The 27,712-nt window shown below is 36.5% G+C and overlaps 4 protein-coding genes across 5 annotated transcripts in view; 3 read left to right on the top strand and 1 right to left on the bottom strand.

The window, feature by feature from the left end:
* Nucleotides 1-12,171, top strand: part of itpr3 (inositol 1,4,5-trisphosphate receptor, type 3) — a 32,803-nt gene extending 20,632 nt beyond the window's left edge. The window contains exons 36-58 of the mRNA XM_089119662.1: nt 311-459; nt 560-668; nt 2,266-2,353; nt 2,522-2,697; nt 2,793-2,955; nt 3,061-3,209; nt 3,694-3,894; nt 4,719-4,829; nt 4,916-5,011; nt 5,090-5,191; nt 5,733-5,819; nt 5,924-6,004; nt 7,096-7,288; nt 7,406-7,528; nt 7,678-7,850; nt 7,945-8,109; nt 8,876-9,065; nt 9,193-9,273; nt 9,365-9,486; nt 9,574-9,739; nt 10,324-10,484; nt 10,676-10,837; nt 10,936-12,171. Coding sequence (XP_088975788.1) covers nt 311-459; nt 560-668; nt 2,266-2,353; nt 2,522-2,697; nt 2,793-2,955; nt 3,061-3,209; nt 3,694-3,894; nt 4,719-4,829; nt 4,916-5,011; nt 5,090-5,191; nt 5,733-5,819; nt 5,924-6,004; nt 7,096-7,288; nt 7,406-7,528; nt 7,678-7,850; nt 7,945-8,109; nt 8,876-9,065; nt 9,193-9,273; nt 9,365-9,486; nt 9,574-9,739; nt 10,324-10,484; nt 10,676-10,837; nt 10,936-11,058 — 3,171 coding nt within the window. The 3' untranslated portion in view covers nt 11,059-12,171. The remainder of the gene's footprint in view (nt 1-310; nt 460-559; nt 669-2,265; nt 2,354-2,521; nt 2,698-2,792; nt 2,956-3,060; nt 3,210-3,693; nt 3,895-4,718; nt 4,830-4,915; nt 5,012-5,089; nt 5,192-5,732; nt 5,820-5,923; nt 6,005-7,095; nt 7,289-7,405; nt 7,529-7,677; nt 7,851-7,944; nt 8,110-8,875; nt 9,066-9,192; nt 9,274-9,364; nt 9,487-9,573; nt 9,740-10,323; nt 10,485-10,675; nt 10,838-10,935) is intronic.
* A 170-nt stretch (nt 12,172-12,341) lies between these two features.
* alas2 (5'-aminolevulinate synthase 2) lies at nt 12,342-18,900 on the top strand. Of its 2 annotated transcripts, XM_039681146.2 has the most exons (11): nt 12,342-12,450; nt 13,390-13,551; nt 13,755-13,925; nt 14,646-14,723; nt 15,064-15,286; nt 15,544-15,728; nt 16,402-16,581; nt 17,196-17,360; nt 17,478-17,746; nt 17,860-18,022; nt 18,500-18,900. In XM_039681146.2, exons 2-11 carry the CDS (start codon nt 13,401-13,403, stop codon nt 18,664-18,666), a joined length of 1,752 nt encoding a protein of 583 aa, XP_039537080.2. In that variant the 5' UTR covers nt 12,342-12,450; nt 13,390-13,400; the 3' UTR covers nt 18,667-18,900. The 2 variants fall into 2 exon arrangements, with proteins under 2 accessions (XP_039537080.2, XP_039537079.2); XM_039681145.2 differs by having other exon boundaries at nt 17,196-17,746.
* A 608-nt stretch (nt 18,901-19,508) lies between these two features.
* Nucleotides 19,509-22,759, bottom strand: ela2l (elastase 2 like). The gene is made up of 8 exons (XM_039681149.2): nt 22,621-22,759; nt 22,300-22,388; nt 21,648-21,745; nt 20,798-20,920; nt 20,574-20,710; nt 20,344-20,489; nt 19,698-19,850; nt 19,509-19,590 (listed from the first exon to the last, which is right to left on the bottom strand). Exons 1-8 carry the CDS (start codon nt 22,655-22,657, stop codon nt 19,573-19,575), a joined length of 801 nt encoding a protein of 266 aa, XP_039537083.1. The 5' UTR covers nt 22,658-22,759; the 3' UTR covers nt 19,509-19,572.
* Nucleotides 22,760-24,748: 1,989 nt separating this feature from the next.
* ela2 (elastase 2) lies at nt 24,749-27,640 on the top strand. The gene is made up of 8 exons (XM_039681148.2): nt 24,749-24,859; nt 25,050-25,138; nt 25,342-25,439; nt 25,566-25,688; nt 26,754-26,890; nt 26,976-27,121; nt 27,242-27,394; nt 27,498-27,640. The coding sequence occupies exons 1-8, from the start codon at nt 24,823-24,825 to the stop codon at nt 27,513-27,515; spliced, it is 801 nt and encodes a 266-aa protein (XP_039537082.2). The 5' UTR covers nt 24,749-24,822; the 3' UTR covers nt 27,516-27,640.
* The last annotated feature ends 72 nt before the right edge of the window (nt 27,641-27,712 follow it).

The following is a 27,712-nucleotide window of genomic DNA, read 5'->3' as shown; positions in this document are numbered from 1 at the left end:
GTGCCTGAAAAAGAAGCATCATGCCCATTCAAAGTACTTCAGATTTTGGAGATATGTGACTTCCAAAATAAATAATTTGTATCTTTCACAAATTAAGTTGCTAGGTAGGTGTTTATTTAAAAAAAAAAAAAAAAAAAAACCCTGTGGCCATCTTTCACTACACTTGCCAAGAGCACCTTTAAAAAAGGTGCCTAACACCCCTGCACTGTAAAGCATTCAACACAATTCACACTTTTGCATAGTTTGTTTGGATCTTCTTTCTATCAATAATAGTGTACATGTATTAATGTTTTTGTAACACTGCTGTCAGGATATCATTAACACACTGGAGGAGCGTGTGATGCCGCTGGTTAATGCAGAGCTGTCAGTGCTGGTGGATGTTCTGCACCAGCCTGAGCTGTTGTTCCTGGAAGGCACAGATGCTCGAGCTCGCTGTGAATCAGGAGGCTTCATATCTAAGTGGGTCTAAACTGTTTGGGATCAGTCAGTGCATCATGCAGTATTACTGTTTATGAGTGTGTGTGCGCCTTCATCATCTCACTTCTTGTACTCCTTGCAGATTGATCCAACACACAAAGGCCCTCATGAATTCAGATGAGAAGCTCTGTATCAAAGTCCTCAGAACTCTACAGGAAATGCTCATTCGTGATCTGAACTTTGACGAGAAGGTGAGACTAGATAATAAGGTTGCACTTAACAATAAGGTTTCATTTGTTAACATGAACAATACTTTTACACTAAACTTTTATTAACTACCTTATGTTGTAAGAATATATTGCTTATTGCTAGATTGTTTACTGCATTAACTAATGTTAAGAAATGAGACCTTATTGTAAAATGTTACAGATAATAATACTAATTGTATCACAATGTAATCTCAAAATTTCTCATTTAAGATAAATGATCTAATGAACTAATATCAACTTCATGAATAAAAAAAAGAATTTATAAATTCTAAATATTTATTTATCTATTTAAATTTTAAAAAATACAACAAAACAAATTTCTTAATTTTACTTAAAGCTCCAGTCCGTAACTTTTTTGGATCAAAAAATATCCAAAATAAGTTTGAGAAAATGCATAAACAGCCAGTGTTCAAAACTATCTGCTTGCCTTAGCTCGATTCAAAACGGTAAGCTTGTAATAATGTTTTTAATTCCAGTGGTACTGGTGGATTTCCGTGGGAGATTCGAGCATGTCTTTGCGTCATTACGTCACATCTGTACACATAAAGAAGAAGTCTCGGCTAGTAGGCTATATTGCGTGAGATTTATACTTTTCTCACAGCACTTGATATAATTAAACTTATCAATTTGACAGATCCAGAAAGGCAACCAGGACCAGTGACAACTGGAGATTCACCCGTTGTAAAATGTGTGTGAGTGTTTGGAAAAAGAGACTGCAACCGGGCCCATACGAAGACAAGGATAAATATCTGAAGGGCATAAAATGTTGTCATGCAATGGCGACTTTGTTAACATTAACAATTTGAGAACAAAGTATAATGTGCATGGTTTGACGTGATATGATAATCGTTAGTTGGATTTAACCAGCGCGCTTTACTGCAATTCTTTTTTTCAGTTAGTTGGTCAGAACAACAAAAGTGGATATTACTTGTTCAGATGACATTTTAGAGTCAAAATTCAAATATTGGTCATACTTCCAAAAAGTAGTTATGTGATTGTGAATGACATTATCCACACTGGCACGTGACTGACAGCTGCACATTCTCCTCAAAACATTGGATTCGTCGGCGCTGTGCAGTGCCGAGGTACAACTCACGTAAAGTTGATAATTCCGCGAATGACTGCAATTGCAGATTTCGAACAGAGATGGCGACAAAGAGGAAAAACTACGGACTGCAGCTTCTAATTCTAATTCTAATGATACATTTGATATATTATTAAGTTAATATAATAAACCTTATAATGTATTTTATAATGTAAGGTACATTCTTAAATAATCAGTAACATGAAGAGACATGAACATTTTACATGGTTAAAACCTTCCCCTACAGGAATTGCACAAATTGAAGTTTGTCTTTTGATTTAGCAAATTAAGGAATGGGTGGAAATTATTTTCTGCAGATGCTGTGGACCGCTCTTAACCAAGATTGTTCATTTGTACTATCTCCAGAGGTTAGCAAAAAAAACCTAAAAAACAAAAACAAAACCTGGTTTATTTTTGGGCTAGAAGTCCCTGTTTAGATGGGTAGGGGTGTGTGTGAACATTGAGCATCTATTAAATAAATGCTGTCTTTTGCAGGGCTTTGCCTTAAGAAAGGTGTTACTCCAGAATTACCTCTACAACAACAAAAAGAACATAAAAGCAGAGCTCGTTGAACACGGAGGAGGTAATTTTTACATTTACATTTATATTGTAAACTTTCAATTTACATTCAAATGTTAAAGCAACTAAATTAATGAAAACTTTTGACTGGTAGTGAAATTTGGATCAACACAACATTCTTGGTGGACTTTTATATGTCTTGTGTAAAATGGTGGTGTCTGTGTATGTGAAGGTGGAGAGGTAGAGAGAGACTGGCTGGCAGTCGCAGCATTACAGTGTCGTCTGGACAAAGAAGGTGGCACCAAACTTTTCACAGACCTCGTAACCAGCAGTAAGAATGAAAAGATCTTTCAGGAGAGCATTCAGCTCGCCATCTGTCTGCTAGAAGGAGGCAACACAGAGATCCAGGTAGGGAAGCAGCTGTCATAAAAATATTTAGCTATAGTCATACATATTGTTCACATTATTCTATATAAATTGTGTCCTGTGCATATTTATAACAGAACTCATTCTACAAACTCATGATGGGAGACAACAAGTCAGAGAAGTTTTTTAAAGTGCTGAATGACCGCATGAAGAATGCACAGCTGGACGTCAAATCCTCCATCTCTGTCAATGTGGGGGAAATGACCAATAAAGCCAAAGATGACAAAGATCAAGAGACAGGTCATTTAAAAAAATGAATTTGAATGTTACATCTGATTTATTCAATATGCATTTCTACTAAATGTGTCTACATACATTACTGGCTCTAACATTGGGTTATTTCAGGTGTAGTACCTTCCTTTGGCCAATCAGAGCCGCCATATCAACCTGAGCAGCAGGAAGTAGAAACAGAAATGGGCCCCTCTGTCACCATCATGAAACCCATCCTGCGCTTTCTACAGCTGCTCTGTGAGAACCATAATCAGGACCTTCAGGTCTGAACAACCGCAGATTAACAATCAATTTAGAATCCGATCCGATGATCAGGTCATCTAGGATGAATAGAGAATGATCCAAAGAGTCTTCAGTGCTTCAGTGGAATCTGAAAATCGGGGGCCAGTTGCATAAACATAGCCATTATGTTAAGACAGTGTTTTAAGAGCTTGTACTTGCCCCAGACATTTAGAGCAAAGTAGTTACCTAGAAATGGTGATTTAATTTTTAATATTTCTTAATTGTGTATTACAAGGTCCTATAACATATATTCCCAGATATGAATTAAAAAATATGTTATGTGTAGTCTCAGGCTTTTGGTCCCGATTGTACATTAATGATTAACCCCATTTTATGGAGTGTCTTTTTAGTATTACTTAGTAAATAATTTAAATAATAAATCATTTAGTATTGTTTTACATTGATTTAACCTGTCATTTAATTATACTGTTTGTTCATTTAAAAATGGCCTAATTTTTGCCCTAGAATTTTCTTCGCTGTCAGAACAACAAAACAAACTATAACCTGGTGTGTGAGACACTCCAGTTCCTGGACATCATGTGTGGCAGTACAACAGGAGGGCTGGGTCTGCTGGGCCTTTACATCAATGAGAACAACGTGGAGCTGATCATACAGTCCCTGGAGACCCTCACAGAGTATTGCCAGGGACCATGCCAAGAGAATCAGGTCAATTGCTAATACTGGATATATTTTATGTAAATGTATGCTTTTATTAATCCATGGCTGAGAAGTTGCTTAGTTCAACCTAAAATGAAAATGAAGTCATCATTTATCCATCCTGGTGTTGTTCTAATGCCATATGCCCTTCTTTCTTTTTCGGACCACAAAAGGAGAATACAAAAAAATATTTTTTTATTTCTACAAATCGTATTTCATGTCTTGTTTTATTAATCTAGATTTGTTACAACTTCTGTGCTTTTTCTGGGCGAGTCGAAGTGCACTGTGGTGCTAATATAGTCACATGAATGCGCAGTAGAGAAGAAGACAAATGTCCACGGTCAGGATTTTGATTAAATAATACATTATATTTCGGTTTATTTTTACCAAACCATATTGTATACCCCCAGAACACTTGGAATAAACAGCACGTGTCACATGGGATCATTCTGATATTTCTGGGACTTTTTTTAATAAGCTTGATGCTGGTCATTATTCACTGACATTATATAGACGAGTGCGAGCGAGACGTAAAAAACAAAACAAACAAAAAAATCCTTTTGTGGTCCAAAAAAGAAAGAGGGATATATGGCATGAAAATAAATATTATCCCCTTAAGTACTTAATTATAAAATGAATCCTTGACAAACCGAACCCGGAGATCTAAAAGAGCTTTACTGGCCATCCATTAAATTCACACTCAAGCTGATACTTGTTAAGAAAGCAAAGCTTTTATTTAATTATTATTTTGAATTAGACAAATTATCTAGCAAAACATCGTTTTTAATTCTGTAAAAATGTGTTTGATGAAACCTCTTTTTGTGTCTCTAAAGACATGCATTGTCTCTCACGAGTGCAATGGCATTGACATCATCACAGCCTTGATTCTGAATGATATCAGTCCTCTCTGTCGTTACCGTATGGAGTTGGTACTCCAGCTCAAGGTGAAGATGATGCAAACTCAGTCTCTACTTTAATCATAAAAATAATTTCCATAACTCTTTATAACATAATATGCGATTATTTTCAGGACAATGCCTCTAAGCTGCTGCTCGCTTTGATGGAAAGTCGTCATGACAGTGAGAATGCAGAGAGGATCCTGTTTAACCTTCGACCCAGAGAACTGGTCAGTCTGGCTATGTCATGTGTATTAAGTGTATGAAGTGTGGAAATAATATAACAGTTCTGTGTTGTATGTCTTTAGGTGGAGGTGATAAAAAAGGCTTACCAGCAAGAGATCGAATGTGAGGATGGAGAAGTGTCCCCACGGGAAGTTGGACACAACATCTACATCTTGGCACTACAGGTGGACCACTGCATCATGATGCCATACCGTTTTATTTTGAGAATTGTTTTTTAACTAAAACTGCTACTGATTATTTTTGTTTTGTCTTATTTGATGTGCAGAGCTGATTTTTAATTTTTAATTTATTATATATATATATATATATATATATATATATATATATATGTGTGTGTGTGTGTGATTTGTAAATATTTTTGTAAATGTATTAACATTATTTTTAATAACAATGCGTTTTTTATTATATATATTTTATTCTATAATATATATATATATATATATATATATATATATATGTATGTGTGTGTGTGTGTGTGTGTGTATGTGATTGATTTGTAAATATGTTTGTATATGTATTAACATTGTTTTTAATAACAATCCGTTTTTTTATTATATATAATTTATTCAATGGTGTATATATACATAAAATAACATATAAAACTTTAAAATCAAATCGTGAAATATAATGATTAATTTATTAATTATTTAATATTACTTAGATTTTTTTTTTAAACATACAGTTTCAATGTTGCTTTTTTTGCAGCTTGCACGACACAACAAATCACTCCTCACACTGCTTAAACCACCAAAGAAGACAAAAGAGGAAGAAGAGGAAAGCATCTCCTCTATGGTAACTTATGGACTGTACTTTTAAGATGCAATTTTTTATATATTTTCTAGAAAATGCATTTGTCTGGAAATTTCTATTTGAGTTTTTGCTTGTTTTTATTGCAGCTCAACTTGAACAAGCAGCAGCAGGAGGAGCAACAGGATGATCCATTGGAGCACTATGACCATCAAACTGCTCAGATTGAGGTAATTCAATGTTGTGTGTTTTTAAATACACGGTTTGTATCACAAATAAATAGTTTTTCAGGTCGCAGTCTAACAGTAGTTTTCAGGTACAGAAATCAAATTAAGTAATCAAATGTAAAATAACACTTTATATAATATTCACTGCATAAATTAAATTTAAAGCTACAAAAGTTATTCAGTCAAAAACAGACAGCAGCAGGACAACACATTGATACCAATACTGTACTGTACAATATCAACACCGTACACATCCATTGTCTTTCTTGACTGTTTAATGCACGTTTTTTGGAACTTTGCTCGAGCCATGTGAAATTATAAACGAGGCTTGAAATGCGGATTTCCGTGTGCGCTTAGGATCCAAACCCTAAGTGCACACAAAACTTCTCATCTTCTTGCACTTGAATGTTTCAATTGGCAAGGACATGCAAATGATAAACCCAGTGTCCCAAGCAGTGTCCCAGCGTCTGTCATAATTAACACTGAGTGCAGAAGGCAATGTGTGCTGTTTCAGTCTCACCTGCCCTCGCTCATTTCCTGCCCAATCAACGGCATAAATGACTGGTCATGTTGGAGCATATGGCACTCGCACCGAACAAAGTTTACATAGAGCGACTGTGTTGTCCCTGTTTTTTGACCATCGCTGTTGTAACTAATTGGGAAGCCAGAATGTTCCCATACAGAAGTGTATATGACGCAGGTGACAAAAACAGATTTACATGCTAACAGTTGATTGCCACGTGAAATGCATACAGACTGTATTTATTAAAATAAACATACAGTGACGGAACTCTGTCAGTTTTACGCAGCTTTTTTCTTTCAACAAACCATATTATTGATGCGTCGTCAAGTGCGTGGGAGTGTTTTCGGAACCATGGGTGGATAACAGTATGCTTCGATTTATTTTACAGAGAACTGTTACACCTAATTACCTAATATATACACATTTCTCTTTGTGTGTGTGTGTTAATCATTGCTCTTATTGTAATTTGTGTTCTACTAATGTCACCAATTACCTTGGTACTGGTTAACCTTTAATGTTATCAAAATTTTGAGAAGTTGTGAAATAATTTTCATTGGTATGTCACTTGCAGATTGTGCGGGAGGACCGCAGCATGGAGCAGATAGTGTTTCCTGTTCACCCTATCTGCGAATTCCTGACGGAGGATTCAAAGTTTCGGGTGTTTACCACCACAGAGCAGGATGAGCAAGGCAGCAAGGTCACACACTTCTTCGAGCAGACCTCCTTCCTCCACAACGAGATGGAATGGCAGAAAAAACTGCGCAGTAAGTATTTGGCCTGAGGTGTGGTGTGGCTTAGTGTCTAAAGCTCTGACACCCCAAAATATGCCTTGAGCAAGGAGCTTTACACCAGGTTTAGTGAGATGTTTGTGTGTTTTTTAGGCATGCCAGTGCTGTACTGGTTCTCTAGACGAATGTCTGTCTGGGGCACCATATCATTCAATCTGGCTGTGTTCATCAATCTTATTATCGCTTTGTTCTACCCACATGACTCTGATCGGCCTGGTATGTTTATGTGTGCATTACCTGTTGGTAGCTATAGAATATTGACTGTTTTATATTAATAAATGCTCATTTTTTCATCAGTTTCAAAGCACACAACTTTTTTGTAAATTGCTTTTCTATGTAGTTTTAACAGTCTCTTGTGGCTCCAGGTAGCATAGACTCTTCGTTGCTGATTATGCTGTTCTGGGGTTTCGCTGGATTGGCTGTTTTGGGCCTGTTATCCAGGCGATATGGATTCCAGTCCCTCACCGTCGCCATCACCCTGCGTTGCATCTATCACTTTGGCATCGGGCCAACTCTCATCCTGCTGGGCTCTCTAAATGTAAGTCTTAGAAAAACATAATACTGTATGTTTGCTTAAATCAAAGTGAATTGATTTCATATAAAAAAATGTGCCTCTTTCTCTTTTTAACCAGCTCATCAATAAGATAGTGTTTGTGGTGAGCTTTGTGGGAAACAATGGCACCTTCATCATGGGCTACAAAGCCATGGTAATGGATGTAGAATTCCTGTACCACTTGGCCTATGTGGTAACCAGCACACTGGGGCTGTGCGTCAACGAGCTCTTCTACAGCATATTGGTGGGTGTGTCAAAAGTTAATTTACCACCGTTTAAAAGTTTGGGGTCAGTAAGATATAGTATATAGGTATATTTTCAAAGAAATTAATTCTGATGCATGAAATTGATCAAAAGACATTAACATTGTCAAAAATGATCCTTTCAAATAAATGTTGTTGAGGACTGAGGATTCATCAAAGAAAAGTATGGTTTCCACAAAATATTAAGCAGCACATTTGTTTTCAACTGTGATACTGTAACAATAATACATTATTCTTGGGGACCAAATCAGTTAAGAATAAGAATCATGTAACACTGAAGACTGGATGCTGAATGGCTGCTGAAAATTAAGCTTTGCCATCAAAGGTATTAATTGGCATTTTAAAAAACAGCTATTTTTAAATGGTAGCAATATTTCACAATATTACTGTTTTTTTTTTGTGATCAGATAAATGCAACCTTGCTAAGCATTTCACTTAGATTTCTTTCTAAAACATAAAAAATCTTATCAACCCTAAGCTTTTGAAAGGTAGTATAAACTAGCTTTTTTATTTGTGTATATATACTAGCTTTTTTCGCTTTTTTATATTTGCATTGCTGATTGCCAAAAAAATCTGTCCAAATACAAGTCAAATTACTTTTATAAATAAAACTGAGATGATGTACTTGCCAGTAGAGACAGAATACATTTGGAACAAATTGTGAAACTGTGACTAACATGAGGGTTTACAACTAAAAGACATACAAATCCTCTACTTCACCTCATGTTCCTCTTTTACCTCCTTCAGTTGTTTGATCTGATCTACCGTGAGGAGACTCTCTTTAACGTCATCAAGAGTGTGACACGTAACGGCCGCTCTATTCTCCTCACTGCTGTCTTGGCCATCATCCTGGTCTATCTGTTCTCCATCGTGGGCTTTCTCTTTCTCAGGAATGACTTCATCATGGAAGTGGACAGGCTTGCCAGCCCAGATACAGGTAAATTGCATACACCTCCATCCGAATAGTTGTTGCAGAAAAGGATCAAATACAGTAGTTATGATGAATTTATTAGTCACTGATGCCACTTTGACCGGCTTTCTGATGTAATTTGTCCTCTAATCAGGTAGAGATAACTCTATGAGCAGCTGCAGTGCAGACGGATTGGACTGCACAGAGGAAACTGGGATGATTGCACCATCAGACGGTGTGTAGAACATTAAAAACAAAACCATATTTAATCATGATTGAACTGGCGTCAGAACTCGGCTGTGATGATTTTTTTTATGGCTTTTCAGAAGATGAAGACAACACAGAGAGAGCATGTGACACTCTTCTCATGTGTATCGTCACGGTGCTGAATCATGGGCTGAGGAATGGGGGAGGTGTAGGAGATGTTCTGCGCAAACCCTCTAAGAATGTATGGAGACCCACAACCGTAATTAAATATGTGCACATTTGAATACAAAATCGAACCCAACTGATGCTATTGTTGTTCATCTCACAGGAGCCTTTGTTCCCTGCTCGTGTAGTCTATGACCTTCTCTTCTACTTCATTGTCATCATTATTGTTCTCAACTTGATATTTGGTGTGATTATTGACACCTTCGCTGACCTGCGTAGTGAAAAACAGAAGAAAGAGGAGATACTGAAGACCACCTGTTTCATTTGTGGTAGGAAATCAATGGATAAATGCATGTTTTTGCTACAGCCTGATAATGTGAGTGCTTGTCTGAGAGAGAAAAATCAAATTTCAATTAATCCTGTGATGGCAAAGCTGAATTTAATGAACATAATTACTCCAGTCTTTAGTGTCACATGATCCTTCAGATATCAGTATAATATTCTGATTTGGTTTCTTATTGTTATCAATGTTGAAAACAATTGTTTTTAAATCTTACCGCAAACTTTTGAATAGTAGTATAGTATGTACATTTTTAATCCTATTTTTAGGACCAAAAAGATTTTTTTTTCTTTTTGCATTGCAACATTATTTTTAATGAAAATTAAGCACATTTATTGCACAATTACTGCAATGCATGCAACACTGATTATGATATGGATTTGTGGGGTAAAATATGTTAAACTGTCCTGAAATGAATGTCATGATGCACTTAATACCTCAATGTTTCTTTTATAAAATATAATCCTTTTTTTTTTATATGACCCAAGTGTTACTTGACAGGCTTTATAAAAGTCACCCAAATATAAAGCAATTTATATAGAGCAGTAAAGCTCTATATTTGTATTTCAACAGGTCTTGAGAGGGACAAGTTTGATAACAAGACTGTGTCGTTCGAGGAACACATTAAATTGGAGCACAACATCTGGAACTACCTCTATTTCATTGTGCTGGTACGGGAGAAAAACAGAACCGATTACACTGGCCCGGAGAGCTACGTGGCGCATATGATAAAGGTACATTTAAAAAATGGAAAGCTCCAGCCGATTTGCATACTGCTCACACTCAATGTATTAATAGCCATTACCAGTGTCATTTTAGTATTATTTGATTACTATTATAGTATTTATTAAGACTTTTTTTAAAATATTTTTCTTGCTTCACCTTGCAATGGTTTTGATTCAGACTTGTTGTCGCCTCCCGTTAGAATAAGAACCTGGATTGGTTCCCACGCATGCAGGCCATGTCTCTAGTTGTAACGGAGGGAGATGGAGAACAGAATGAGATGAGGAACCTGCAGGATCGGCTCACCTCCACCATGAAAGTGGTCACGAACCTCACTAGCCAGTTAATGGAGTTAAAAGAACAGGTATATGTCTCATTGTAGCTTTAGTCAGCACTATATAATGAGCTGTTCATTTCTCAGATTCAGTATATGAAATAATGGTTGTGTATGGGTTGATTTAGATGACAGAGCAGAGGAAGAGAAGGCAGCGGATGGGTTTTGTGGATGTTCAGTCTGGCTCAAACCCTGGGATGCCTCTGCCTCCTAGTGCTGCTGGAGGAAATCATCAGGTCTACAAGGCCTAATTCCTCTGTCTAATCTTACAGTGACTTTATAGAGGCAATAATATAATCATGTGATGCTGGTGTACTTCTGAATGTGGAAAAGTTGCGTTCAGCTGTTGAAGCGGATTGACGGATTGGATCTACACACCCACTAAAGCACTACTTGACCCAATAGTCATTCTTTGAGGGGCTGATTACCTAAAGGTCTTAGTATGCACAAATGTTATACATATTTTAAATTATATGAAGTTTTTATTTTATTTTCTTTTTTAAGAGCATTTTATTTCAAGATATTTGATTGCTTATCTTCAAAAACATTGTTGGATGTAGCATTACTGTAAGGGAGGCTGATGTGTTTTAAATCACGAATAATTGTATGTTAATATGGTCAAATGGTTCATTTTAAGATGCACTGATGAGAGTGCACATGCTGTATTTATAGGGATGAGCTTCATGCACCTGGCTTGACATGTTCTGTATATGAGATGATTTGGGTAATATTATGATCTGTCTTAACCACATTCTAAAGAATGCTAACATGTTAATCAAGATAAATCTGTGTTGTATAAATGGAATAATGTATAGAACCATGGTTACATTTTTAGCTTTTATTTTAAACAGTCACAAGTGCCTAAAAATTACTTTAAAAACGTAACTTTTGCTCAGGAAAAGGGCATTCGTATTTATCTGTTTTCCGGATATCCTAATGGTTCTAATAGATATACCGGTTATGCATATATATCTATGTATTTGTCCATTTAATCATTGTGCAACCAAGGGCTGGTTGCATAAACTGCCAAAACTAGTCATAGTTAGGCATCAATTCTTTTTCTCTAAGACTGTTTATAACATAAAAATATAGACTGGTCTAATTTGAAACCTACTTGATTCTTAACATAATGTTTATATTTATGCAACTAGCCCCAGACTTATAAATCAAGTGGATTGTTATGGCCACAAAAAGAATGCTGGAACATACTTGTATGTTGGCCTTAATAATAACAGCCAGTGTGTCAATAATCAGTTGTATTATTGATTCCAAATAATTCTCAATTCATTGCTAATATTGTTTATGTTGATATGAAGAGCCTCACCAAGTTTGCACAAAATACAAAATAAAACATTCGGCCATAATTCACATCTTGTGTCTCAATATTACTAAACGCAGTAAAAGAAACAATTATTATTATTCTTAATTTTTTTCACAAAGTAAAAGTAATTTGTAGTCGATCATTAGTGCAGTTGTGTCCATTGACTTGACTTGTGTGAGATTACATCCTTCTGTCAGCACAGTTCACAGTATTAGGGTGTGAGCAGAGTGACTGACAGACTCAATTGCTGACTCAATCTCCTTCGCTGTTCGTTTGAGTGTCTGCCGTCGTTCAGAAGTTCGTCCTCAGTGCAGGTCAACAGGTAGGCTAACGCTTTCCTCAATATTAACTCACTATTTAAAATGGGAACAATATGTATCGCATAATTTAACAACAAAGGCTTTACAAGTAAAACTTCTGGAAAAGTAAACACCTTCTGGAAAATTAAAATTCTGCAAATTACATTATTTGCATTTCAAAACAGTATTTCTAAAGTTAATTGTCAAGCCTTTATAAAAATATAGAAAGTGTTTCTTTTCTAGTCTATTGATGCTCATAATTGATTTTGAATGTTACCTCAGACCACAGAAATAGTAAACAAAGAAACTACATTTTAGGTAACGTTATTTCTATAACAATGGCTACTTATAGGCTAGGTAAAAGGAATTGTGTGTGTGGTTTTATAAAATTTTATTATGCTATATTATTATCATCACATAATATACAATTAAGTTGTTATTATTATTACCCTAGTATTATGCTGATTATCATTATATTAACAACAATGTCATTATTGTTATTATTATAAATAATAATGTAGCCTAATATGAGTAAAATTAGTTTGTTTACATTTTTGTTGTTATTGTTGTTTTGGACCATTGTTATAATAGTTCGGTTTATTTGGGTGAAACTTCTCGGTAAGTATAATCTAGCCTTTATCAATATATATGACGTCAGTTTTTAACTTTTAGAACTGCGTGTTGTGGAAATCGCGAGTCTGCGCGTTCCAGATAAGGAGCGCTATTGGCCGCGCCCAGGTGCCCGGCGCGCCCACATCTACTGCTCATAATTTGATATAGGGTCACTTGAGGGTCTTTAATAAACCACTTAAATATTAATATTATTTAGCCTAATCATTATTTTAAGCTGGCCCTCTTCTCCTTTGAATATAATAGCCCTAGGCTAACAATGTTACAATGTGGAAAAGTAATTTTGAAAATAATATCCTCCCACTGACCAACATCTTTTCCATTGTTTACAGCTGTTAAAATCATGTCTTCTTTTCTGCATCACTGCCCATTCCTGAAGTCCACTCCTGGCCCTTCTTTAAGAAATGTGGCAGCTTGCCTCGGCTTGGCTGACCGATGTCCAATCATTGTCCGCCAGATCTCTGTAAAAGCCACCCAATCCTCTGAGGGAAATGGTAGCTGTTGTTTTCTATATTTTCTATAGTGTGTCATTGTAATGTTTACTATAGGCCTACCAGATACAATAATTACAACAATATTCCATATTTTTAATATTCTGTAATTCAAATCTGATTTACAATGACCAAGTAGGCCTATTCTAAATCAGTAGGCTAGTCAGTACCCCATATGTATACATTCATGAACTTGTTGTGTTCAGGCCTGCTTCCTCACAAGGAGCCAAATCGACAGCTGGCGACCACAGCGACTCAGGTGGCGATCTCCATGTCCCAAAGCTGTCCTTTCGTTTCCTCGAAGATTGGACTGGTCAAGGCAAGTCCTCAAGTACAAGAGGATGTTCAGCCAAATCTGAATCAAGACACCACATCAGGTAAAACAAAGAACTCATAGACTGACTGACTGACTGACTGATGTCTTTTAGCTTATTTGCCTGCATGTCTCTTTTTGCCACCACAGTATAATGAGTCGCTGCTGAAGAGGCTCTTTTGTCTGAGTGGTATCATGCAGCTGTTGGATGCATTTTACATAATAGCATGCAGCTTGGAGAGCATTCCCCTCTCTGCAATTTGCACCATTTAACTCCAATTTAAGAGACTCCTCAGCTGTGAATAGTAAGCAGATGATGACAGACTGCTGATGTAACAAAAGCTAGTCTTCAGACAATCACATTCCAGATTAAACTTCATACAGCCGCATGTGTAATACCTACCATAATTGGGAAATTGTAGTTTTTAGTTTTTGAAGCACTGCAATTATTTCATACTGTATTGCCTGTAATTTAGATACATTGGCATGAAATACAAAACACTTAGGCCTGGTTTTACAGACTGGGTTTGATAAACCCAGGATTAGGCCTTAGTTAAATTGGGACATTTAACTAGCGTTTATAAACGTGCTTTAGAAAAAAAATCATTACAAGTGTGGATCTTGAGACAAAACAATGGCACTGATATATTTAATATTATGTCAGTGCAAGTTTTAGTCTGGGACTACATGTTAAAGTGATTTCAGTGTGAAAACCGAGCGAAGAAACTGGATTTTTGTGTTTGTTTGATGAATTTCTCACAAATTGATGCCTTGTTTTCTCCAGGTTTAATGAGCTCGATGTTCAGTGGCTTGCAAAGTCATCAGTCCACTGGTCCTACACACCTTCTTCAGGACAATTTTGGTGAGTCTGGCCGCATTTTCCTTAATGGTTTACAGTACAACGCTATACTACTAAATCTGCAGTATTATATTCAACATCAATTTTTGTTTCATAATGTGATTAGACTGCCAATACACTTTTTTGTTGTTGAATATATATGTTTTATAACTGAACTAATGGAATAATGGAATAACAATATGACATAATGTGGAATAATGGATGGTGAGTAAAAGGCAAGTTATCAAATTGATCCAAGACTGTTGTTTAATATAGTATATACACTCTATACTGCAGCACGTAGTGTCTATCATTCTTGCCTTTCTTTCTCACTTATTGCTTGTCTACTCTTTAAAACATTCAGCCACAGCCAGTTTCAACTACGATGACTTCTTCACTCAGAAGATTGTGGAAAAGATGAATGACCATACCTACCGCATCTTTAAGACGGTGAACCGTTTTGCAGAGGTTTTCCCGTTTGCTGAGGACTACTCCATCCCTGGACGTTTGGGTTCCCAGGTGTCTGTATGGTGCAGCAATGATTACCTGGGCATGAGCCGACATCCCAAAGTTGTCAAGGCCATAAGGTCAGTACATAAAACAGACAATGAAACGAACGTTTGTCATCATCTGTTATTATACGTAGAGAAAGAACAAACGAAGGTGCAGCAAAGAATGCTAACGTAAACTATACATTTTCAAATATACTGTGGAATTGTAGTTTTGCTAAACGCTGCAAGTAAATTTCATAAAACTATGAAGTTTCTAATTGTTTGCTTTTGGATATACATATAGTATGGCTGCTAAAGCTAACTGGTTAATCACAGCTTTCATTGTATCTTAGAGAGGCTTTGGAGAGGCATGGTGCTGGAGCAGGTGGAACCCGAAATATCTCTGGGACGAGTAACTATCACGTGGCCCTGGAGAGTGAGCTGGCCCGTTTACACCTGAAAGATGGAGCACTAGTCTTTTCTTCCTGCTTTGTTGCCAATGATTCCACCCTCTTTACTTTGGCTAAAATGCTCCCAGGTACCATACAAAACAGAATGAACTGCCTCACACTGTAAAAAAAAATTGTTGGTTTAACTTAAAAAATTAAGTAACCTGGTTGCCTTAAAATTAAGTTGATTGAACTGGAAAAAGGGAGTTAATACAATGAAGGAGATTAATTTAATCATCAGAAACTCAAAATAATACGTTATCTCAACTAAATAACTTATTTAAGTTGATTTGACAAAAGAAAAAATGTTGTGATAACAAATCTTGAAAATATTTTTTTACAGTAAAAAAAAACATTTGCTGATAATTTACTCACCCCCATGTCATCCAAGATATCCATGTCATTCTTTCTTCAGTCGAAAAGAAACTAAGGTTTTTGATGAAAACATTCCAGGATTTTTCTCAAAAGAAAAAAGACAGTTACAGTGCAAACTGCAAACTGTTCAAAGGGCTTTAAACGATTTCAGACGATGAATAAGGGTCTTATCAAACGAAACGATTGCTCATTAAAAAAAAAAATAACAAAGTTTATGTTTTATAAGCTCAAATGGTCACCTGAAACTGTCTTTTGATTTAATTGATGAATTGAATTTTGGTTTTATGTTGACTATATTTCAATAATAATAAAAACTTACTGACCCCAAACTTTTAAAAAGTAGTGTATCTTCTGAAATTCTTCTAAAAATATATTTTCTTTGCAAAGGCTGTGAGATTTACTCAGACATGGGCAATCACGCCTCCATGATCCAGGGCATCCGGAACAGTGGGGCTAAACGTTTCATTTTCCGACACAATGATGCTGGTCACCTGGAGGAACTACTCAGCCGCTCAGACCCACTCACACCCAAAATTGTGGCTTTTGAGACTGTGCATTCAATGGATGGTGAGTAGAAGAAATCACATAATTGATTCAAAAGAGTTTGTTTCCTAGTATCAAAACAGCTCTGTCAATGTTTTTTGTCCCGTCACATTCAATTATGAATTCTACATGAATCATGAAAAATATTGGCTATAATTCCAATTCAAAATAGCAAGATCTGACCCAAAAAACAACAAGGTTCAATTCCCATGAAAAACGTGTACTGATATGTTATGCAATCTAATAATGCAGAAATGTACTGTAAAATGAAGCATCTATAATAAACTGGTGGCATACTTGTGTATCATTAATTAGTGATGCTAAAAACTTACAATAATTGAAACAAGTGCACTGCATTTTCTTTGCTTATTTAAAAAAAAATTATATAGTACTCACGTACACTCACATACAATGAAGATCCCACTCATCAGTAGCCTTATATATGCCGTTTTATTTTACGTGGAGCCTTATTGGGACGGCATTTTGAAATTTTTGGCAACCACTCTTTTAACAGACACTTTGGCTCATGGAATAAATGAATCATGGCGAACTGATTTTGCCCGATGCTCCATCACACAGTCAATGTCTGATTCAACTAAATACAGCTGAATGAATGACAATCTCAATTTGTTTCTCAGGTGCAATTTGCCCTCTAGAAGAACTGTGTGACGTAGCACACAAATATGGTGCTCTGACTTTTGTGGATGAAGTCCATGCTGTCGGACTGTATGGGGCTCATGGAGCAGGTGTAGGAGAGAGAGACAACATCATGCACAAGATCGATATTGTCTCTGGAACTCTAGGTAAGACAGATACAGTCAATGTCAAGTGCACGATTTTATCCAGTACTTCTGTAGTCACCTGTGTTTTTGCCCTAATCCTTTTCATCAAGATGGTTACATTGTTTGAAATATCTGTAGGCAAGGCATTTGGATGTGTGGGAGGGTACATAGCCAGCACTGCCGCCCTGGTGGACACTGTGCGATCATTCGCCGCTGGGTTTATCTTCACTACCTCCTTGCCTCCCATGGTGCTGGCGGGGGCTCTGGAATCGGTGCGAGTGCTGAAGAGCGCTGAAGGCCAGGCCTTGCGTAGAGCCCATCAGAGAAACGTCAAACTCATGAGACAGCTGCTGCTGGACGCTGGGCTGCCTGTGGTCAACTGCCCCAGCCACATCATTCCTATACGGGTCAGTGTTTGCAATTGTAGTCTTAACAATTACTGTATACTGTATGTATAAATCACCCACCAGACTTGGTCTGCACAAGTATAAATATTTGAACTTTAAATCGAATATTTCAGGTTGGAAATGCAGAGAAGAACTCCAAGGTGTGCGACGTCCTGTTGGAGAAACACAACATCTATGTGCAGGCCATAAATTACCCGACGGTGCCTCGTGGGGAGGAGCTACTGCGGTTGGCTCCTTCCCCTTTCCACAACCCCGTTATGATGAACTACTTTGTAGGTGAGTGGTCATGCCATAGACCTTATTCAGAGCAGCGCCATCTTTGATTTTTAACGGGAATGAATACATCTCTTCAGTGGGTTGAACTGTTAATGGATGTGTTTTTGGATTGTTCTGCTGACTTTTCAAGAAATTTCGGCTGACAAAAAAACTTTAGGCACTATGATTTTTAAAAAATATTTTAGCTGTAAAATAAAGTGATACAGTACATACAGCTTTTTACACTGGGATGGCACTGTGAATATGGCAAGTCTCACTTTCATACCAGTTATGGCGCTTCTCTGAATAAGGTCTATTGGGCAAACTCGTATTAATGCTGGCACCACTATTCAGAATAGCGGTATAGTTTTTGAACAGGTTTTCACAACACTCTGATTTTAATTTAATTTGTTACACGACATCTGCCACTGCCGTAATCATATTTTACACCAAATTTGATTCATATATGTATTTTTAATTGTATTCTATGTTGGACAGAGAAACTGTTGGATGTCTGGCAAGAGGTTGGACTACCACTAAATGGACCGGCTATGGCCTCATGCACCTTCTGTGATCGGCCTCTCCATTTTGACCTCATGAGCGAGTGGGAGAAGTCCTACTTTGGGAACATGGAGCCTAGGTACATCACTGTGGCTGCACAGTGAATGAGTTTTAACACACCAAGATGAAGATCTGATTAATCAGATTTGATTGAATCTCCTCCGATCTAGAATATTTTCATGGTATCTAAGCTAAAGGTAAAGAGTGCTCAAAATGTCCTAAATCATTTAAAGCAATGTTTGTGGCAAAATTAGTATTTCTGTATTGTTTGCTGTGACTGTTAATGATGCAAGAAGAATTTGTTTTCACATATACATAAAAGTGTACCACTAAAATGAGATATTAAGACTTGGCTGAATTTCCCATTAACTGTGTGTACCGTCTGTATGACGGCAAACCTGCACACGGCCACTTTTTGGTAGTTTACTATTATTAAATATATGAATGTCAATCATGGTTTTCAATAATACTCCAATATGTGATTATATGGAGGCTATACATACGCAAGAAAGATAATGTTTACTAACAGCTACATTAAGACTCTGCCACATGTCCCTTTTCTTGTTTTGGACCGTTTTATTCTCTTGTACTCAAATTCATGAATTTAAAAATTCAATAAATATTATCAGTTCCAATAAAATGGCTCTGATAACTACTTAAAACCACTTATACCAAAAGCAGTTGATATTTGTACAATGAATTTGATGTATTTAATTTTACAGAGAAATGGCAGAAACATTAACATTCGATGGTCTACTGTGACATATAAAATTGTCTTGGATGGGACCCTATCAAAATAAAACACCACAGTGCCTGCCCATGATTTTGACAAAAACCACTAGCAAGAACTTCCGACAAAAATTACAAATTCATATGCATCATAAGTGCATTTCGTTTGTGCATTTATAATCGTATAGTGCAAATACATTTACACAACTTTCTTAAGTGTCTTTTAATATTTTTATTGTTCGAGGCATCGATGATAAAAAACCCATTTTTCTGTTTGCTCTTTAATAGGTGGCCATGTTCTGTAAGAGATTAAAAAGGGAAAAGATTTTCAATTGTATTGCAGTACCACAATGACAAACATTTGCAGGTTATTTACTGTAGCATGTTTTTAATGGAAAACACTTACCTTGCTGATCCAATCAATGTAGGCGCTCACACGAGTGAAAACGGTGGGCTTCTTGGAATAGTTGCAGCTCAGGCCTGAACCAAAGCTCACAATACCATGAACCTCCCAAGCGCCGTCGCTACCAGCACAGTTCAGGGGGCCACCAGAGTCGCCCTGTTGTGTGACGATTGTTTCCAAAATTATCCTTTAACATTTTCGTCTTTCACTTTTTATATGAAATTAAAGGCTGTAATAGACTACATGACTTTTGCTCTGGGCGAATCGACGTTAGATGTCGAAAGTCAGAGCCAATCTTCAGATTTGAGTTGGCTGTTTTAATAGAAAATTGCGTAGCGTATAACGGGCAAAGACTCTGATTAAATTTTTTTGCTTCACACTGATTCTATTCGGATAGAGGATATCAAAACATATTGGATATCTTGAGCCGATTTCAAAACACGTATTTTTTTCATCTGCCATTTATCCACTAGCCAGGAGGTGCATGTTTCTGCTGACTATGTTTGGAACGACCTAAAAGTCTGGTTGTGATCCTCAGTCCGTCAGTTTTTCTCATTACAAATGATGATGCCCAGCGTTTAAAAAAATTGCTCAGATTTCATGTAGTGTATTCCAGCTTAACGCATGTAAGTCACTAGGATCTCCTTACATTACATCCAGCAACAACACCATCTCCACCAGCGCAGACCATGTTTTGTGTGACCTGAGTGCCCCACCAGTCAGAATTTGAGCAGGTCGCATAATCCACCACAGGCAGGAGAGCCTGCTGCAGGATATCAGCAAGAGGTCCATTGGCTAGAGAAGACAAGAAAGTAAAAAATGTCCACATTCTCTGTGATCGTGTTGCTTGTCTCAGTCAGTTGAGTTCAACACACTTACTGTAGAGGCGTCCCCATCCAGTGACGTAGCAGGGAGCATTGTGGGGCAGAACATCGCCATCCGTAGGAAGACATGCAGGTGTGATAGTTTCACTAGTGGTGACAGGACTCTCCAGTTTGATCAGGGCGATGTCATTACTGCGGTCCAGAGACAACATTAAAGCTAAATCTCAGTGCACAATTGTTTAAATCTGTTCTTCGTGAGGAGTCTTTTGGCCCAAGTACCGGATTGTGAAGGAATTCCAGTCCTCGTGGACAATGATCTTGCTTGGGGAAATGGCGAGAGATCCGTTGTCCTCCTCCTTCAGGTTATGTTTTCCCAGAAACACCCTGTAAGTTCTGCTACTGCTGCAAGGCCACAAGACAAAGACAAAGCATTTCAGAAATGGTAAGTAATACCTTGGTACTTTTTTGATATATACCATGTAACTAAATTGTAATGTATGGTAATATTTAAATAGTACTTCTATTAACACTTTAGTTTAGGGTCCAATTCTCACTATTAAAGGGTTAGTTCACCCAAAAATGAAAATTCTGTCAGTATTTACTCACCCTCATGTTGTTCCAAACCTTTATTTGTTCTGCTGAACACAAAGGAAGATATTTGGAAGAATGTTTTAATCAAACAGATCTCATTCCCCATTGACTTCCATAGTAGGAAAAAATACATACTAGTCAATGGGGATTGAGATCTGTTTGATTAAAACATTCTTCCGAATATCTTCCTTTGTGTTCAGCAGAACAAATAAAGGTTTGGAACAACATGAGGGTGAGTAAATACTGACAGAATTTTCATTTTTGGGTGAACTAACCTTTTAACTAGCTGCTTATTAGCATGGATATTATTAGGATATTGGATGATTATTAGTACTTATAAAGCACATTTAATGCCTTATTCTACATGACCATATTCTGCATCCCTTAATCCTATCCAGTACCTAAATTTAACAACTACCTTACTAATAAGCAGTAATTAGGAGTTTATTGAGTAAAAAAGTCGTAGTTAATAAAGAGAATTGGATCTCAAACTAAAGTGTGACCAACTCCTGCAGCATTTAAGATTCCTCAGACTAACCTGATGCAGTGAGCAGCAGTCAGAACCCACTCATTGGAAATAAGGCTGCCTCCACAAGTGTGATACCAGCTACCACCACTCTGGTACTGGAGGGAGACCTGGGTGAAGAACAGAACAGGGCCAGTTGACTTTCTTGTGTCCTTTTCTTTGTAAGTCGGCAAATATGAATCCTATACGTTTTTAAGGCATCTAAATGATCAACATAATCACAACTTTGCTGAAAAATCTGTTGCCTGATTGATAGTTTAAACTTTTTTTAACAAGCAAAATGCCTTTTAGTAAAATTCTAAAAACATCTCTCTTCATGTCAAGTAAATAACTTTTATATTGTTAGTAATTTGGGGTGGTGATGGCGCAGTGGATAAAACACATGCCTTTGGTGTGAGATACCCAGGTTCGAATCCACTATGAGACGCCAAAGTGTCTCTGAGCAAGACACTTAACCCCAACTAGATCTAGAGGCGTGCAACCTCTGACATATATAGCAATTGTAAGTCGCTTTGGATAAAAAGGTCAGCTAAACGAATGAAAAATGAATACATTTTCCAGATGAATGAAAAAAAAAATGCAATTTTTTTTTAGATCTTCTCTTTTTTTGCCTAAAGTTTCAGTAGACATTTCTATTACAAAAAAGAATTGAATGTGCATCTACCTGCCAGGGCCAGCTGTGAGGACGGACATCCACACCCCCCACAACCCTCGTCACAATAGGAGGGAAGGTGGGCAGCCCACATCCGTAAGCTGAGGTAAAACATAACACATCATGCTTTTTTTATAGCAATAAATATTATTAAGTATTTTAAAAGTAATATTATTGTTTAAAAATGTTTAAATATTATACAAAAAATAAAATGTAAAAAAAATAAAGTTTTAATAATTTTATAAAAATTAAAATTAAGAATGTTGCTGCATGGCATTACCAGACCCTAAAAATAGTCAGTACTTACATTATAAGTTTTTAATGGATTCTTACCTCCAACAACCAGAACAGCAAAGACCAGAAACTTCATCGTGGCTGTATCTTCAACGTTTGCCCTCTCTGCTGTGGCTTATATAGCCTACTGGCCACATCACTTTCAGCGTAATGTATGACCACAGTTAAGCAATCGTTTGGAACGAATGTCCTTGAATGCTTCAGGAAAAACAATTAAAATAGCTCCACTTGGTACACTTTGACCTTGATGTTTCACAGCAAATAATCAAATCAGTGAAAGTAATATTTGATTAACACCTTGAACATTTATGTTCTCACATTTAATTTCATTTCAGAACCACCTTTTATACATTTTCCCCATTTTATTTTCACCAATTCTTTTGATGTATTCAACTGAAGACCAAATCAAAAAGATATGATATTATTTACTGTTAATTTGTTAATATAGGCCTCTATTTTTGACACAAATTCTTGTTAATAGCTAATTTCCTCTCACATGATTCAGCTTAAAAGTTCAAATGTTATGAAATGTATAGTTTGTTAGGCACGGGCTTTGTGCACAAGCTGTTATTGCTTATATCAGGATGTCATCTGTGCATTTCACAGGCCGCAAACATGCAGTACCTGTGAAGTACAACATGTGTATCTACAAAGTTAAAAGGTAATGAAAATACTGTTGCCAGAGGTGTGCACAGACCTCCACTGGGGAAGGGAAGTTGCATTTCGGGGGGCCAATGCAATACAATACTGCCAAAATGAATTGTGAATATTTTCTTAAGGTGCTAAAGGAGAAAATTAAGTAGTATGTTCTTCATGTTGTTATTTAGCATGTTTTGAAATGTATGTTACTCCTGAGTCACGTTGCTTGTTTAGGGTATAAGCAAGGGATGAAACTATAGCTTTGCTTAAAATGCACTATTTAAACTTAAATGATTCAAGACTGCTTTGGAATATAGACAATAGACAACTTTGGTCTCGTTTTAAAGAAAACGGTCAACAAATTATTGCGAAAGTGAAAGTACTTGAAAAAATTAAAGTATGAAAAAGTTGTGGAAGTTTAAACTTACAGTAAATTTAAATTTAAGTCCAGATAAATGACATGAAATTATTTTTTGCTTAAATTTTCCACTCTTGCCTGTTTAATATACAGGCTAAAATCTCCTTTGAAAAGATTCTTCATTTTCTTGAAGACTCTAATTTGTCGTTGACCCCTAAGCAATTTGCATGATAATTTATAATTATACTACTTTCCTTGTGGTTACCATAAATAAAAACTATATTATCAGTCTTTAAAACTTCTTAGCCGAGAGCACAAACTACTCTTTTGGCATGAATAATTGCTTTAGAGAAAAACTATTCAGAAGTAGTTCTCAGGTACACCTTGAAATTAATATTTCACAAGATATAATCTAATCGGTTAAAAATAAATTTGCAGTTAATTAACATGTTGACGTTTTTATTCTTGCTTTTACTCTGACTGCAGAATAATCTTTTTATAGTTTTTTCTCTTCCTTGAATTCTTACGACTTTTTGGATCCTTTACATTTATAGTTTTTGTCACAAATGTATAGTTAAATCCCCCCTTCCCCTTAAAAAGAAAAAAAAAACTATTTTATGAAGCACAAAAAGCCACCTGGCTTTGGCAAGGGATTTCTGTTTACATCACATCTGTGCATTTCACAGGCCACATATAAATAATCTGCAAGATAACTGATATTTTGGGATGTTTATCTGCAAGGTTAAATGATGTAAATGCTATCAGTGCATTGCTGCAGCAATTGTAACTAGCCTATTCCCTGTCCAGGTTAGTTGTTGTCAGGGTTGCCAGGTCTGTGTGATATAACAAGTTTAATAGCCAATCAAAAGTAGCCCAAAACAAGCTCAATGATCATCCAAAATATTAAAACTATGCCCCTACCATTTCTAAAAGGCATACAGTCACTATATGCATTAATAATCATGAACAGTCTGTTTTTATAAAGGAGCTTCCTACCAGTGCGCTTCCACACAAAACTTATAATCTAGTTGTATCATTGTTAGAATGTAGAATGGGTAAAATATCTCAATACATTTCAGTCAAATAAGCCTTGAAACCCGCTGGGGAGAGCAAAATCAACCTGTCAGCAGATTAAAAGTAGCCCAACTCCATAAAAAAAAAACTGTGGAATTGGGCTATCTGGCAACCCTGGTTACTGTATATAAGTGATGGGTGTTTGCTTGTAGCCACTGAAATCAGGCATCATGATGTTTCTGATCTTGGCTCTGTTCATTGCTGGTGGTAAGATGATCATTTGTCTACTCTAAACTCTAAAAAAAAAAGGGTTCTGATTCAGAGAAATTCTCTTGGGTTCCTAAGCATCGGAAAAAGCAGAGATATCTTTCACAATTCACATTCACATGCATTGTAGCTAATGAACCTGAGCACTGAGCAGATATGTAATGTATCACCGTGTGTTGTCTTGAAACAGCCTACGGATGTGGGCAGCCCACCTATACACCTCTCGCCTCGAGGGTGGTTGGTGGAACTGATGTTAAACCAAACAGCTGGCCATGGCAGGTATTGTGAATGCTACAGTTTATTAATCTAATCCTAAAATATTTAACAATCAAATGGTAATTATAAACACAGCAATGCTATTTTTTTTGTAATAATAGTTTTTATTACATAATTTAATATTTTTTTGGAATAATTGTTGACTGTATGACTAAATGCACTGAAAAAAAGCTCCAGTTTAAACACTTATTACCTTCATATTTCAGGTATCTCTCCAGTACCAGAGTGGCTCCAGCTTTTATCACACCTGTGGTGGCACCCTGATCGCCAATGAATGGGTCTTGACCGCTGCTCACTGCATTGGGTATGTACACTGCTCCTCCTTTCACAATAGGCAACATGAAACATAATGCTGCACTGCTCTAGCTGGCATTTAAGGAACGCAATGAATGTTTCTTAATTTGCATTGTCTTAAACTTTTGCCAAGCAGCAGCCGAACTTACAGGGTATATCTGGGAAAGCACAACCTGGAAATCAGCAACGAGGCCGGCTCTCTCGCCATCTCTCCTGCCAAGATTATCGTGCATGAGAACTGGGACTCCTACAATATCCGGTTAGTCCTTGTCTAATTTTAATATACAGGTCAAAAGTTTTTTGTTTTTTTTTAAATGTTTTTGAAAGAAGTCTCTTATGCTCAAAAATGCTGCTGTCAATTTATTTTATCAACAACACAGTGTAAACTTTTTATCAAATATTGTGAAATATTATTACAATTTAAAATTTCCTATTTGAATATATTTTAAAATGTAATTTATTCTTGTGATGTCAAAGCAGAAGTTTCAGCATCATTACTCCAGTCTTCAGTGTCACATGATCCTTCAGAAATACATTTTAAATTCTGATTTGCTACTCGTTTATTAATAATCTTTTTTTTTAGGAGTGTAACGATACCCTCATGTCACGATTCGATACATATCACGATACTAAACTCACGATACGATATTATTGCGATACTCCAAGACATATGGTAAAAGGTTAACAAAAAATGTACTAAATTTGATATTACATTGTAGGTTTAAATGAATAGGCTTGGACTTGGTGCTTGTAACCCAAGGACAATGGAGACACCAGAATAAAAATATTTATGATTCTGAAGCTGAAAAAACAGAATTATTGTAGATGAATATGCTTGAACGCTTTCACTAACTAGATATATTTAAAATAATGTCGGCCACTTTTTACTGGTAACATCAGACATTTGGCATTATCAGGACCCACATTGCATTATTATACAATATAATCAACATTATATATAGTAGTTCAATGTAGTACTGACACTAAACTTAATTTTTTTGTAATTGGAATATCCACAATACATATTGTCACTGTCCACGATACGTACTGCATTTTTGTATTGTGATATAATATAGATACACCCCTAATTCTTACTATAAATGTTGTTTTTGCTGCTAAATATATATATATTTTTTGTGGAATAAATTTTTTCATGAATACATCATGATATATATTTCTGTATTTTTAATCAAATAAATGCAGCCTTGGTGAGCATAAGAGACTTCTTTTATCAACATTAAAAAAAAAAAATCTTAATTATTCTCAACTTTTGACCAGGAAGATCCGTCTAAGAGTGTTTTTGATGCATTTGTGTGTTTCTCAGCAATGACATTGCCCTGATCAAGCTGTCGACTCCTGTGACTTTCAACGACAAGATCTCACCTGCTTGCCTGCCAACTTCTGGCAGCATCCTGCCTCACAACTTCTCCTGTTACGTCACTGGCTGGGGACGCCTTTGGAGTATGTGCCTTTCCACTGCAATGCTATTTCTTATTTTTCAAGCCGAAACATCAAACAAACACGTTTTGCTTTCTTGTTTTTTCAGCCAATGGTCCCATTGCTGATGCAATGCAGCAGGCTATGCTCCCAGTTGTGGACTATGCTACCTGCACTAAGTCTGACTGGTGGGGCAACCTCGTGACCGACCTCATGGTGTGCGCTGGTGGAGATGGAGTTGTGTCCAGCTGCAATGTGGGTTTTATGCAAACTTTATTTATTTATTTTTAGACGTTGTCATTGTCCCTAATGACTGTTTGATATTTCATGTGAAAATGCCCTAATGATGTAAACTTTTGGTACTCACTCATGCAGGGTGATTCTGGTGGCCCTCTGAACTGCCAGAGAAGTGACGGCACCTGGGATGTTCACGGCATTGTGAGTTTCGGCTCCAGCTTGGGCTGCAACTACTACAAGAAGCCCTCCGTCTTCACCCGTGTGTCTGGCTACAGTTCCTGGATCAGTAATGTGAGTGTCTTTTTCTGAGTACACACCATCTTTTTTTTTTTTAAATATCCTGTTGACATATATTTAAGACATATTAGGTATTTAAATGGCCTCTTTTTTTCAGGTGATGGCCTCTAATTAAAGCGTGGAAGGTGTGGTTATTTCAAAATCATCATCATCATCAAGAACAACAATAAAAATTCATTCAAAACTCTTGTTTAATTGCCTTTAAAGAAGTTAAAAAATAAAATATTAAAAAGCAATATTTATTCCTCTTCTTGTTGTGATTATGTTTTATTGGCCTAATAAATATGTTTCCAATTAAATATCTAATTTAGA

Source organism: Pimephales promelas, chromosome 14 (assembly GCF_988280905.1).
Source record: "Pimephales promelas chromosome 14, fPimPro1.hap1.1, whole genome shotgun sequence".
Taxonomy (NCBI): domain Eukaryota; kingdom Metazoa; phylum Chordata; class Actinopteri; order Cypriniformes; family Leuciscidae; genus Pimephales; species Pimephales promelas.
Note: the sequence above shows the minus strand (reverse complement) of the source record. Positions and strands in the feature narration are given on the sequence as shown.

Excerpts from the sequence above, each read along its gene's own strand:
- alas2 (XM_039681145.2), top strand. The coding sequence starts at position 13,401 with ATGTCTTCTTTTCTGCATCACTGCCCATTCCTGAAGTCCACTCCTGGC. Across the intron at positions 15,729-16,401 it reads TTTGGCTAAAATGCTCCCAG|GCTGTGAGATTTACTCAGAC; the intron begins GTACCATACAAA and ends TTCTTTGCAAAG. Across the intron at positions 18,023-18,499 it reads TATGATGAACTACTTTGTAG|AGAAACTGTTGGATGTCTGG; the intron begins GTGAGTGGTCAT and ends TATGTTGGACAG.
- ela2l (XM_039681149.2), bottom strand. The coding sequence starts at position 22,657 with ATGAAGTTTCTGGTCTTTGCTGTTCTGGTTGTTGGAG. Across the intron at positions 20,711-20,797 it reads TGGAATTCCTTCACAATCCG|TAATGACATCGCCCTGATCA; the intron begins GTACTTGGGCCA and ends TCTGGACCGCAG. Across the intron at positions 20,490-20,573 it reads TGGATGGGGACGCCTCTACA|CCAATGGACCTCTTGCTGAT; the intron begins GTAAGTGTGTTG and ends TGTCTTCTCTAG.
- ela2 (XM_039681148.2), top strand. The coding sequence starts at position 24,823 with ATGATGTTTCTGATCTTGGCTCTGTTCATTGCTGGTG. Across the intron at positions 25,139-25,341 it reads CAAACAGCTGGCCATGGCAG|GTATCTCTCCAGTACCAGAG; the intron begins GTATTGTGAATG and ends TTCATATTTCAG. Across the intron at positions 25,689-26,753 it reads TGGGACTCCTACAATATCCG|CAATGACATTGCCCTGATCA; the intron begins GTTAGTCCTTGT and ends TGTGTTTCTCAG.